At 39.9% G+C, this 12,687-nt stretch overlaps 6 protein-coding genes across 9 annotated transcripts; 2 read left to right on the forward strand and 4 right to left on the reverse strand.

Annotated features, from left to right (window-relative positions):
- Positions 1 to 292: 292 nt before the first annotated feature.
- On the reverse strand, positions 293 to 820 carry LOC122757669. The gene has a single exon (XM_044010563.1). The coding sequence runs from the start codon at positions 818 to 820 to the stop codon at positions 293 to 295; it is 528 nt and encodes a 175-aa protein (XP_043866498.1).
- An 806-nt stretch (positions 821 to 1,626) lies between these two features.
- LOC6579366 (gametocyte-specific factor 1 homolog) lies at positions 1,627 to 2,794 on the reverse strand. The gene is made up of 3 exons (XM_002005226.4): positions 2,419 to 2,794; positions 2,069 to 2,361; positions 1,627 to 2,009 (listed from the first exon to the last, which is right to left on the reverse strand). Exons 2-3 carry the CDS (start codon positions 2,330 to 2,332, stop codon positions 1,734 to 1,736), a joined length of 540 nt encoding a protein of 179 aa, XP_002005262.1. The 5' UTR covers positions 2,333 to 2,361; positions 2,419 to 2,794; the 3' UTR covers positions 1,627 to 1,733.
- Positions 2,795 to 2,898: 104 nt separating this feature from the next.
- LOC26527479 (zinc finger CCHC domain-containing protein 8 homolog) lies at positions 2,899 to 5,055 on the forward strand. Of its 2 annotated transcripts, none has more exons than XM_015163636.3 (4): positions 2,899 to 3,151; positions 3,231 to 3,881; positions 3,944 to 4,063; positions 4,122 to 5,055. In XM_015163636.3, exons 1-4 carry the CDS (start codon positions 2,987 to 2,989, stop codon positions 4,797 to 4,799), a joined length of 1,614 nt encoding a protein of 537 aa, XP_015019122.1. In that variant the 5' UTR covers positions 2,899 to 2,986; the 3' UTR covers positions 4,800 to 5,055. The 2 variants fall into 2 exon arrangements, with proteins under 2 accessions (XP_015019122.1, XP_032585619.1); XM_032729728.2 differs by having other exon boundaries at positions 3,234 to 3,881.
- A 116-nt stretch (positions 5,056 to 5,171) lies between these two features.
- On the reverse strand, positions 5,172 to 7,647 carry LOC6579367 (small integral membrane protein 14). Of its 3 annotated transcripts, none has more exons than XM_032729729.2 (4): positions 7,558 to 7,647; positions 5,805 to 5,922; positions 5,686 to 5,731; positions 5,172 to 5,629 (listed from the first exon to the last, which is right to left on the reverse strand). In XM_032729729.2, exons 2-4 carry the CDS (start codon positions 5,874 to 5,876, stop codon positions 5,421 to 5,423), a joined length of 327 nt encoding a protein of 108 aa, XP_032585620.1. In that variant the 5' UTR covers positions 5,877 to 5,922; positions 7,558 to 7,647; the 3' UTR covers positions 5,172 to 5,420. The 3 variants fall into 3 exon arrangements, with proteins under 3 accessions (XP_032585620.1, XP_015019123.1, XP_002005263.1); XM_015163637.1 differs by lacking the exon at positions 7,558 to 7,647 and adding an exon at positions 7,487 to 7,517; XM_002005227.4 differs by lacking the exon at positions 7,558 to 7,647 and adding an exon at positions 6,050 to 6,151.
- Positions 7,648 to 7,670: 23 nt separating this feature from the next.
- LOC6579369 (breast cancer type 2 susceptibility protein homolog) lies at positions 7,671 to 10,886 on the reverse strand. The gene is made up of 3 exons (XM_002005229.4): positions 9,950 to 10,886; positions 9,703 to 9,762; positions 7,671 to 9,633 (listed from the first exon to the last, which is right to left on the reverse strand). The coding sequence occupies exons 1-3, from the start codon at positions 10,803 to 10,805 to the stop codon at positions 7,706 to 7,708; spliced, it is 2,844 nt and encodes a 947-aa protein (XP_002005265.2). The 5' UTR covers positions 10,806 to 10,886; the 3' UTR covers positions 7,671 to 7,705.
- Positions 10,887 to 11,148: 262 nt separating this feature from the next.
- LOC6579370 (COP9 signalosome complex subunit 4) lies at positions 11,149 to 12,533 on the forward strand. Its single transcript, XM_002005230.4, has 2 exons — positions 11,149 to 11,789; positions 11,849 to 12,533. Exons 1-2 carry the CDS (start codon positions 11,229 to 11,231, stop codon positions 12,497 to 12,499), a joined length of 1,212 nt encoding a protein of 403 aa, XP_002005266.1. The 5' UTR covers positions 11,149 to 11,228; the 3' UTR covers positions 12,500 to 12,533.
- Positions 12,534 to 12,687: the final 154 nt, after the last annotated feature.

Consider the following 12,687-nt stretch of genomic DNA (forward strand, 5'->3'; position numbering starts at 1 on the left):
GGATTATATTTAGTTGGTCTCAAATATTTTGTTTTAGATATAAATATAGTTACAATATTTAATTTTGTTATTTTTAGTTATATTATAAAAACGTATATTGAAAAATTAGTATTTTAATATTTACTCAGATATTTGCATATAATAATATTGAAAGTTCTGCAAGATGTAGCTTATTTATGAAAAATAAATTAATTTTTAAAATTATTAAAAATTTTTTTTACAATGTAAATTTTATTTTAAATATTTACACAATTCGTTTCGTTCATTTTCGAATTCTAAACGTTTATTTAAATTAGCCATGATGTCCATGTCCATGCCCATGTCCATGACCGTGGCCACCTCCGCCTCCGCCCCCGGCGCCTCCACCACCAACAATCACCGGCTTGACCACGACAATGGGCTTCACGACGACGGGCTTCACGAACACCGGCTTGGGCTTGACGAACTTGGCGGGCAATTGGCTTAGAAGCTGCACTGGATCTGGCAGACTGGAGAGTTTCTCCTGCAGAAGCATTACCTTCCCTTGGGATTTCAGAAACACTGGCTTCGACTTCAGCTTGGCGGGCAGTTGGCTTAGTAGCTGCACTGGATCTGGTAGATTGGAAAGCTTCTCCTGCAATAGCGCTGGCTTCACGAGCATCGGCTTGGAATTGATTAACTTGACGGGCAGTTGGCTTAGCAGCTGCACTGGATCTGGTAGATTGGAAAGTTGCTCCTGCACAAGCGCTGCCTTTCCTTGAAATTTATCCAGTGTGGGCGTGGCCAGCGCACAGGCTGCAGTGGCCAGCAGGAGCAGCAATCGACACCTGAGCAGTTGCATAGTTAACAATTTATGAAGTCGTCCAACCTGATGTTGGACTATTTATGGTTGAGCAATAGTCAGCATGAAAAACTTAATTGGCATTCACGAAATGTCGCCTCTTTTTCGCTCTGCGCTCTTCACGCTTATTCAAATTCTCGATTATCGCTCAAAACTCCTGTGGTTGTTGTTGTCGAGAATTCCCCCAGTTGTAAGTTGAATTAATGATTATTCCGTTGGCATTCAGTCGCACGCTTCTCTAGATTCTCAATCAGAGAAATGACGTCTTCAGCTCTTTTTATAACATATATATATATATATAAGGTTTATACAGTCCAAAAGAGCACTTGCTTTGCATTTCGCATGATTTGAATAAATTTCTGTTTGTTTTACTAAAACATATCTCGATTTCAATTGCGGAAGTCAAATACATTCTGTCTTACATACTTTCATGTCGCCGAGCAAGCAATCGAATATCATCAAGCTAAATAAATGTATTTATATATTTAATTATATTTGAATTTCAATTTTATTCTCTTCAAAGAAAAACGTAAAAGTTTACATTTCAAAGTTTATGATCAGCTGTTTTAGAATGCTCATCGTTCATTTAAATTTATAACGAAAAGCAATTTTTTGCGTTTTTCATTACTGCAAATGTCTTCGCGCTTTACAGCACTGCTCACAATGATTCGTTGAAAATCAAATATATTTGTGTCAAAAATTTGAAAACGTGTTCGTTGTGCAATGTATGTGTGTGTATGTGAGTGTGTATATGTGTGTGTATGTGTGTGTGTATGGGTGTCGTATGTGTGTGCTGGTGTTTGTATGTGTGTGTGTGTGTGTGCTGTGCTGATTTGTATGCTGGTGTGGGTATGTGTGTATGTGTGTGCGTGTGCACATGTATACCTATGCTGACATACATGATTATTCTTGTTTATTGTCTGTTTTGGTTAAGTCGCTCAAAACGTCTGCGCTCCATTTCGCGAAATTGACGCCGCTGAGCCGGTGTTGCGCCCACCAATTGGCGTATAATAAGATTATTCTCAGAATACTCCCTTGGATTGTAGGTAGGTGCCGGTGGCTCATCATCCCAGTTCTCGGAGCACTCCACCAAGTCGACTTGAGACGGACGCGGCTCTTTCGGCGGCAATGCATCGGGATGCAGAAAACGTTCCAAGTCGCAACGGTTCGGACAGTTTAGCAAATGGTTCTGCAAATATTTATTTTTGAACTTCCCTTAGAGTTCATTTATGGGCGCCATATACTTACATTCAATCCCTTGGGTTTCACCACATGGGTATTGTTAAACGGACAGCGCACCATGCCGCTGCTGAAATGATTGCGGGCACAGCGCGTTAGGTGCCAGGCGAAGCGGCCTGGTAGCAAGCTATGACTCTCGTCATAAGGGCATTTTATATATTCATCAATATTTGGTTCTATTTTAGGTTGAATATTCGATTTGGCAGCCGATTTGGCTGCCGATTTGGCTGCCGATGTGGCCGCCGATTTGGAAGTTTTCTTTGAAGAAGACATCTCGGAAAATTTTCTTTGAGCAGTGAAAACTAAAAAAAAAAATGGTTGCAAAACATAATTTTCACTTGCATGTAATTACTACTTACATAAATAATAGGTTTATATATTTTCTCCCTATTTATTAAATTTTTAACTTTCTCAGCTAAAATTTTTCTTCGTTCTTTGCAGTTCGAATATTCAAGAAGGAATAGAACGACTGTAATAACAGCTACTCATTAGGTGCGGTTGAAAAGTGCCGTTAGCTGCTAATTTAACACGATTTTATTTACGGAATATGTCGCAAAATTTGTAATAGAATATTAATGCGCTTCGGAATGATTACTGAAAGCTTGACACACTTTTACTGAAAGACCTTTTTTTGCAATAAGCACCACTATTTATACTCGAAGTATCAATCCAAAGCCTATTAAGTTAGCTGCATAAAGTTTTCTGGCAAAAAATAGTAACTTTAAATCAGCTCTGTTGAGCAGCGAATGTGAATTTTTAAATCTGTACTAGATGCCTTAAAATCTCCGTTATATGTCGTGACTGGGTACTCTAAAAATACTTGTACACGGTAACGAGCTGACGAGTACCCATCCCTGGATCTGTGAACTAGCATTAATGAACGGAAAAAAACAATAGTAATCGGCTATTTATTTATTTAAAGTAGAAATGGACGAAAGCGTTATAGAAATTAACGATTCAATAATAACAATTGGGAGCGAGGCCGATTTGGAAGATGGCGAAGTGCAGGAAATATCCACAAAGGAGATAAACAATGCCGCCAATTTGCAGCAACCCCCAATCAAAGAACCAAGCGAAGCAACGAATGACCAGGTACAGCAAAACGAAAGAGAGAAACAAAACAAATTGCTAAATTGTTCATTTTATAAATGATAATGTAAATTTAATACAGCAGAACTCAAATACAACTGAAGAAGACTTGGTATTCGAAGTGAGATTTAATAATGTGGACGAATATGACAGGCTACAAGAGCGTCTGCTCCAAGCGCTGCAGTCGACTTTTGCCGCGGAGAAATTTGAGTACAAAACAACGGAGCAGAGGATTACCGTGCATTCCCAATCGAAATCTCCAGCACCGGACAATGATCTATTTATGATAGACACGGCGCCGACGTGCAAGCTAAATGCCGCCCAAGTGCCTTCATACAAGCGCTGCCATGGCGAGGTGCTCGACGAGGAGACCTTCGAACGAAAAAAACGAAAACTGGATGAGGTTAACAAATGCTTCCGCCCTAAAGCGCAATCCGCTTGCTTTAATTGCGGTGGCACAGATCATTCGCTGCGTGAGTGCACGCGGCCGCGCAATCAGGCGCGCATTCAGCGGGCACGCAAGAAGAAGGTGGAGCGGTATCACGTGGACACGGAGCAACGTTTCGCGCACATTCGACCTGGAAAGATTAGCAGCAAGACGCGCCATGCCATGGGCTTTAGCCGCGGAGAGTTGCCATTCATGTTCTATCGCATGCGTGTGCTGGGCTATCCGCCCGCCTGGCTGGAGGAGGCAAAGGTTCAAAGCTCTGGCATATCGCTCTTCAATGCGGATGTAAGTGAGAGTCGATATGTGATTAGATATATTTATATAAAATTCGTTGTCTACTCTTGCAGGGCAGCGAGGTGCAGGCACCAGAGCAAGAGGAAGGCGAGTCCGAAAGCTTTAAATATGATGTCAATAAAATAATCGACTTTCCTGGCTTCAATGTGCATCCAGGTGCCAAGTTCTATGATGTAATTATGGGCTCATCTATATGGCCAGCAGAATTCTAAACATCATTTCTCTCTCCAGGATTACCAGCATCACAACGTGCCACGCTTTCAGCAGCATCAGCTAAAGGAAAACTTTATCAAGTCGCTGGGCGAGAATGTGACCAAAGGCTATAAACGCAAGAAATTGATAGACCTGCCGGCGTCACATGATACTAGTCTCAAAGAACGTGAGAATGACACAAATCTCGTAGAACACGATATGGATCTGGATGATGATGATGAGCTGGAGCAGTCTGAAGAGCAGCCATCTTTGCCTTTTGCAGACGCCACTGAAACTGCACCGCCGGCCAAAGAGGAGCCGAGCAAGCGCAGTCCATCGCCCACGTTGGACGATCTGCAAGCGCAGCAGGCGAAACTTTTACAGCAACTGGACGCCAATACCTCCCTCAACACAAGTGAAGTGGAGACAAAGGCCGCTCCAGATGCCGAAGTTAATGAAAAAAGCCAAGAAATTTCATCGAAGCCCGCCGCTTCTAGTCAAACTGCAATTTTCAAAGCCCCATCCATAGCGGGCACGCCCATATTGAAGTTCTCCGTGTACGACAAGCTGCCCGTGGGCGACAACTTCAAGGTAGGCGTCAGCGATGTTATCAACTTTGAGAATCTGCCCGATTCCACGGGTAAATATGAGCAAATGAAAGGAGTGCTCAAGAATGTGCGGCGCAAAATGGAAGAGCTGCAAAACAATGAGGATTAAGCAATAAGCCAGCATTTTCAGACATAGCAATACAAATTGTAAGACATCGCTTTTAAATTGTTCGAACAATAAGCATATGTAAATCATTTTAACTGTTCCAAGTGCATTTTGCACCATTTTAATTTAGGTGCAGACAAAATTTATTTACCAATTATAAATTGCACATAGAGAAATGATGTTCATGTATGTATATAGTATGTAATTCCGTAAGAATTTGTACAAAAGTTTGATATTGATTAAACGCGATAGACGAATATATAGAAAGAGGGATATTAAACTAGTTAAATGACACACACAAAAACAGAGACATATGCACATACAAATGGTTATATAACATATACAGCATATATATAACATCAATATATTCACAAATTGATTTCATTGCATTTAGTTTATTATTATTTTTTGTCTTCCACTATAGATACATACATATAAATATATATATATACACATGGGTTATATATGCTGGCTGAGTAGGCCTCTGTGTGTGTCTGGGTATGTCCTTGTATATATATGCACACACACATATATATATGTATGTAATCGTGTGTGTGTATAGTTTGGTTAAACAGAAAGAAAAATGAAAATGCAAGCTCTCATCGTTTATGCAGCTTTCCACGCTTAATTGATGGCCGGTGGCTGCGGCGGCGGCGCTCCATCTGGATTGTTGTCCCGGCGACTTGGCTTAGCGTTGGTCAATTGACGCCAAGTGCTTGGGTTCACGATATACATGAACATGGCCAACAGCATGAACACCATGGCAATGGTGAAACTATTACCAGAATCACGTCCGGAAATCGCCTGACCCGGGTGCAAGGTGCGTCCGCTAACTGCGGAAGTCGATTAGATTAGACTACTTAAATAAATGTCTACAATAAAAATTTACCATCTATGCACTCGGTATCTGTGCAGGCATTCTGATTCTGACGTATCTGTTAATGATACAATTACTCATATTATATATACATATATACATTTACATAGTCTAGTCAGCTGTCCACTTACAAAATTGATAAGCCGTTGCATCGCCAATTCATGCGACCAAATGCATTCGCAGCCATCAAACTCGTCAGCCATAATTGAAAATTCCCTTCTTCCCTTGCTGTTGTGCTTGGCGATGCTTCTGCAAGATATGTAAATGGAATAGCGTTTTTATATTCAATTAACCCTACAAAGAGTAACAATATATATATGTATGTATAAAAAGTTAAAGATATATTGTGCACTATTATTAACAATTTCGGACTGACGTGGCAAAGTAATAGGAGTGGCAAGGCGTACAAAACACAACTGGCAATAATATCAAATAGTACAAATCACAAAAGCCTATTTGAAAATGTTCTCAGCTGAAACGAATTGTTATTTTCCGTTTTCTCCTCTTCATTTTGTTTTTGTCGTCGTTTTGCAAGCGAAACAAAACGCGTATAAATGATTAAACGTAACTCTCCGATAGTAGAGAGCCTGTACTATAACTATAGTCGTGTACACGGCAATAAAAATGAATATATATTTTATGTGTGTGTGCATACAGTAGAAAACCTAATTAACTAACTGCTCTCTAGTTGTCGAAAGTTATCAAAGTCTAAAACTGATATTTCATGACTAAACCAAATTTTTATAAAAATTTCAAATTAATTTTTGTCTGAAACGTGTTAAAAATGTTTTCGAATAAATCAGATAATTTTTAAGTAAATTACCATTTCTTTTTATGTTTTGAAAGAAAAAGCAATATTAAATTTGATTTTTTTCGATTCGATAAAAACATTTTTGTTTTTTAACTATATAATCTTGTCAAATAATATTTAAATATATAAAACCCAACAATTTACAAAATTCAACATTTTTTTTTTTACTTTTGCAAATTTCTAAAAAACTAAAGTAAATGGTTATAAACACACATTTTGCAAAATAGTATATACATATATACGTACATGTATGTATATATTTTAGTATAGTAAGCTTTCACTGTATGTGCTTTAATATTTCTGATAAAGTCGGTGCTTTGATTTAGAGCAAGAGAGTCGCTGTTAATACGCCATCATTTTAAATAGCCTAAACAAAAATTTCAAGCGTAATTCATGTGTGTGTGTGACACACAAACATGTATGCATACATATATTGTATGTACCGTACGCATGTGTTGGTACGCCGCAGCAATAGAAAGAGAACTGTTCTCATCCAAGCTTTACTTCCAATACACATAATCGACCTTGGACAGAAACGCCTATTATTTAAAGATTACAAATTTAAGCATAACGCTCCAAGCGAAATTTATAGAATAAGAAAGGAAAACATATTGATACACAAACACACTCTCACACATACATTTGTTTGTTTGTGTAATAAGAGTAGGTGACTGGACTTTCACGCAAACATGTAGCTGCGCTTTTTTGCTTAATTAGCAAAGCTAATTTAATTGGAATGTTTGTTATAACACAGACGTATAATATTTTGGTAATTTTCAAGCCAATTGACACTTTGACATTATGCAAAATAAAATAATGAAGTCACTTGCATATTTGATTGTTTTGCTATTCGTATTTGGGTCTCTTCCAATTGGAATTATGCAGCGGGGACGTAAACAAAGTGCATTAGATATGTTTATTGCTACCCGTAACAACTAAAACTAAATGTGTTTTGCTTAATTATAGAATTATTATTCACACTAGCATTTATTACTCATTTACATTCGATTTCTAATTTGTATCAATTTTAAAGCTATGTTTATTGTAACAGATTACACTATTTATTTTCTTACCAATTGGAATTGGAATGAGTGACTGGAACTCACATATGGTAGTGTTGGTAAACGTGCGCCCCTGCAATGCACTTAAAAATCTCACTGCCAGCACTGCAAAATTTGTGTATAACTAGTTTTACTACTTTTATTGGCGCGAATTTACAATTCAAATTTCATGGGTTGATTTATTGCGAATCCGACTCAAGCCGAGCCGACGAGTCTTGTGCGTGGGCGCATAGATGGGCGAAAGAGCATCTTCACTTTTACGCTTGCAGATACGCTTCCTTTCGACGCGAGGCGAGTCTTGCGAGCAGCTGCGCTCCCTCACAGAGGGTTGCGGGCTGTCCTCATTCTCCTTTACATCGATTCCCCTGTGACTCGGCATTGGTGTGCTTGTCGCTGCTGCCATTGAAGCAAACCTTCTAATTGGCGTATGTCCGGCATCCGCATTGCAGTTCTCAGAATTCCGTTTCTGTTTTCGTCTTTTATTAAGAGATAAGAGATTGCGACGTGTTATTATCGAACTCTTGGTTTTTCTGTCCAGGGGCGAACGCTCCGAGAGCTGGGTTAAAGAAGATTGTAGATCAGTTGTGCATTTGGGCGTCTCGTATATAAGATCAGGCCTGTTCTGTGTATTGATATTCTGTTCCAATGGAACAGCTGACTTAGGCTGCTTGACTTCTGAGTCAAGCGGGTAGATGCCATCGATAGTTTCAATTATCGATTTGGGCACTCTTCCTTCCTTAAGCGTTTGTTGGCTAGTTAGCGACTTGTTTTTGGCTGTGCAGCCATCATCAAACCGTTCCTGCGTTTCCGCTAGTTGGTTGGGTTCCAAGTCAGCCATTAGCATAGCTGCTTTCTGCCTCATCTCTTCAGTTAATTTGAGCACCTTGTTCGAAGCAGTATGAAATTGAACACATTCTGAAATATTAGGCTGGACATTCTTATCATCTTCATTTATTGACAGAGAGCAACCAGCTTTCACTGTAGTTTTGTCCTTCCTTTGCTCTGTTGGGGGGTTTGTGCTCACAGTTTCCAAATCAGCCATCAGCATCGCCGCCTTCTGCTTCATCTCGTCTGTTAATTCCAGAGCCTTATTCGAAGCAGTACGAAATTGAACTGGATTTGAAAGTTCAGCATGCAAATTGCAATTAGCACCTTTCCTTCTTGTCTGAGAGTATCCTGCTTCAGTCTTCTCTTCAATCACACTCAAGGAATCTTTTTTTGCTTCATATAGATCTGTATTTATACCTTCCAAATCAGCCATCAGCATTGCTGCCTTCTGTTTCATCTCTTTGGTCAATGTCAGAGCTCTATTCGAAGCAGTTCGAAATTGAATATTTTCTGGAATCCCATTTTGCTTACAGTCTGCCTTCTGTTGTGCAGGACTAACTTTCCAGTCAGTCGCTTCTTTATGTTGCTGATCTTTGGTCGTATTTGCTTTAGCATCTGGTATATCTATGGGCTGCCATTCGCTTAATGGTATCATATCCAATTGATTACTCGCGTCGAGTCCATCTGCTTCTTTGCTGTCTGGTATGGCCATTGGCTGCCATTCACTTAATGGAATCCCAGCGAGCAGTTCACAGTCTGCAGCTGCCTCGTCTTTCTTCGAGGCCGCCGCTTGATCCTGCTTCAGCATGTTCCCGTTTTCAGCTTGATTTTCGACAACTATTTCCAAATCAGCCATTAGCATAGCTGCTTTCCTTTTCATTTCCTCTGTCAACTTCATTGCCTTATTAGACGCCGTGCGAAATTGAATACTATTTGAGTTATCAACTGGACGTTTAGCTTCTACTACTTTACTTATCTCATGTAAGTAGCTAACTTTTTCCTTTGGTGGTGGCTCCTGAATTTCTATTGGATTGTCTATTAGCTCAACAGGTTGCCATTCACTGAACGCAATCATCTCCATCTCCATTTGCTCTTTGCAATCCTTCTCTTGCTGCTCTTTTATGCTTGAGTTATCAATTTCCATGGGCTGCCATTCACTTAAGGCTATTTCCTCAAGCAATTCAATTTCTGAAGTTTCTTTAGCAGCTTCCAGCTGAGTCTTTTTGGAGTGTACATTCTTATCTTCACATAAGTTGGTGTCTAAAAGATGTTATATTTATTTAAAATAATTATGAAGCGAGCCATTTATTTTTAATATACCGAATTTACCTTGCAATTTCTCAACTCTTCCTGTAGTTTCATCTCTAAATAGTGAAAATTCAGCATTATCTGTAAAAGGAAAATTATTAGAAATTATGTATATTAAAACATACGAATAAAATATGTAAATAAGATCAGATTTCAAATTTTTAGGCAAAAGTGCATTCTATCTTCTAGTATGTGAAAAATTAATCGACAATCGAGAAACCGGGAAATTCAAAAGCACACTGAAAACACCGTTTTGCATATGGCTTACCTATTATTTTACTATCACAGTTATCCTCAAGATATTTACATTGCTCGGTGCCGCCAATGAAGTACCCAATTTCCTCCAGAATACCAGTAGCATCCTCGTCTTCGAAGTCATTCGCTTCCAGTATGGTAGAATTCTTCAAGTCCATTTGCATGTCGGGCAAATTAATCGATTTGTTTGCATTCCTTTGAGTGCTGAAAAATGCACTCAGATTTAGTAAATTCTCACAGATCTTTTGTGAGCTATTCGGATCGAAGAGACAGTTTGTCCTTGTGGGAACTTGGGTGTTGTAGTCCTCTTGCACCGACAGCTCCGAGGAACTGCAGCTCAAACGATCCTCATCATCATCTGTGATCACTGGTGAACTAGTTTTTAGTCGTTCCTTTCTATAGGTTTTGATTCTCTTGCCTCGAAAACGAAACCAGGGCGAGTAATCCTCTAGTAACAGCTGATCATCGTTCTCGAAGTATGTGGGCGATTCGCAGAAATCCCTTAGTATTTGCTGTGCAATGTTTGCTGTCTCTGTTATATCTCTATCTGGCTCAGCGTCCTCTATGTCCTTCATATCATGTTGCTTTAACATGGATTGCAGCGTGGTAAAATTTTGAGATGCTGGTATGAGATGCACTCGTACTGGTTCTTGCTGTGCGCGCAGACAGTCCAAGCGATCGGCTTCATATTCCCAATCATCGAATGGCAATTCTTGGTTTGATTTTTCACATGATCCTCGTGTTACCGCCGACAGCTTGGCCGGTACATTGTAGGGATTTCTTCTTTTTTGGCGTAATGAGCAATGACCACTTAATTCTGTTGGACTTGCAGTAATGCTGTAGTCGTCATCATCATCGTCATCTGCCATGTTCAACTGGCAAATCCATGCCCGAACTCCCAGGTGACGTATTTTAAGCCGCTTTGTTTATAAGTTGCAATAATCGATAAGTATTTACTGTTATCGGCTACATGTGCTAGAGCTGCCACTATTTTCAATTATTATATACCAAAATGTAAAGAAAAATACATATAATCTACATACTAAATTAAATTACGTCTTTTAGTTACAATTATACTTATTATAATGAATGGGATAGCAAATATATGAAATATATACATTTTAAATAATTTAAGGAGTGTTATTTTGATTTTTTAAAATACCAGTTTTTGGTACATTTTCTGTTCGAACGTTTTTCAGCACTTTTACCATCGCCTTATCGATAATATTTATTAGTTTTGTCTGCTTTCTTAGTGCTTTTGAGTCAAAGGTAGAGTTTAGCTAACAGGGATAATGGGCATACCAACGGCGGTGCTGCGTACTCAGCTAATGGGCTTGACCAATTTTATTGGCACACACAAAGACCAGGCCGACAAGTACCGTCAGCTGCTGAAAAGTGTGCTCTCAAACACCGGCCCCGAATTGATCGATACACTGAAACTCTTTGTTGAGGCCATTGTCAATGAGCATGTCAGCCTGGTAATTGCGCGCCAGATCCTCAACGATGTGGGCGTCGAGCTAAGTAAATTGCCCGACGACATGTCCAAGCAGCTGTCCCACTTTACACTCGAGAAGGTTCATCCACGCGTCATCTCATTCGAGGAGCAAGTGGCTGGCATACGTTTTCATCTAGCCAACATCTACGAACGCAATCAGCAATGGCGCGATGCAGCGACCGTTCTGGTCGGCATACCCTTGGAAACGGGCCAGAAACAATATTCTGTGGAATGCAAACTGGGCACATACTTGAAGATTGCACGTCTCTATCTGGAGGACAACGATTCGGTGCAGGCCGAACTTTTCATCAATCGCGCCTCATTACTGCAAGCCGAAACAAATTCCGAAGAGTTGCAGGTGACATTCGCATTGTCATCTATCCAGCTTCCCAATAATGCTATCTATAATCTCTTTAGGTTCTTTACAAAGTTTGCTATGCCCGCGTTCTTGACTATCGTCGTAAATTCATTGAGGCTGCTCAGCGTTACAACGAACTCTCCTATCGCAAAATCGTGGATCAGGGCGAGCGAATGACTGCCTTGAAGAAGGCTCTGATCTGCACAGTTCTAGCCTCAGCTGGGCAGCAGCGCTCTAGAATGCTGGCTACACTCTTCAAGGATGAGCGCTGCCAGCATTTGCCTGCCTATGGCATACTGGAGAAGATGTATTTGGAGCGCATCATACGACGCTCAGAGCTGCAGGAATTCGAGGCTTTGTTGCAGGATCACCAGAAGGCTGCCACACCAGATGGCTCGTCCATATTGGATCGCGCGGTCTTCGAGCACAATTTGTTGTCCGCCAGCAAATTGTATAACAACATAACATTCGAGGAATTGGGTGCTCTGTTGGATATACCTGCTGCCAAGGCCGAAAAAATTGCATCACAGATGATCACGGAGGGTCGCATGAATGGACACATTGATCAAATTTCTGGCATAGTACATTTCGAGAATCGTGAGCTGTTGCCCCAATGGGACCGTCAAATCCAATCACTTTGTTATCAAGTGAATTCCATTATTGAGAAAATAGGCGTGGCCGAGCCCGAATGGCTGGATCAACAGAACTGAATAAAATGGGGATTAGCATCATTTGAGAAATTTACTGGGATTCTCATCCTAAGCTGGCAGTTTTCTTTATAATTTAATTTACACTTGCCTCTGGAGTTCCGCCATGTAAAATTTCATTTTGAATTTAAGAAATAAATAGCAGATGATTCCATGAATCAATGCAAAAAAAAAAAAAAAAAAAACAATAT

The sequence above is a fragment of the Drosophila mojavensis genome, unplaced genomic scaffold (assembly GCF_018153725.1).
Source record: "Drosophila mojavensis isolate 15081-1352.22 unplaced genomic scaffold, ASM1815372v1 contig_80, whole genome shotgun sequence".
In the NCBI taxonomy this organism is placed as follows: domain Eukaryota; kingdom Metazoa; phylum Arthropoda; class Insecta; order Diptera; family Drosophilidae; genus Drosophila; species Drosophila mojavensis.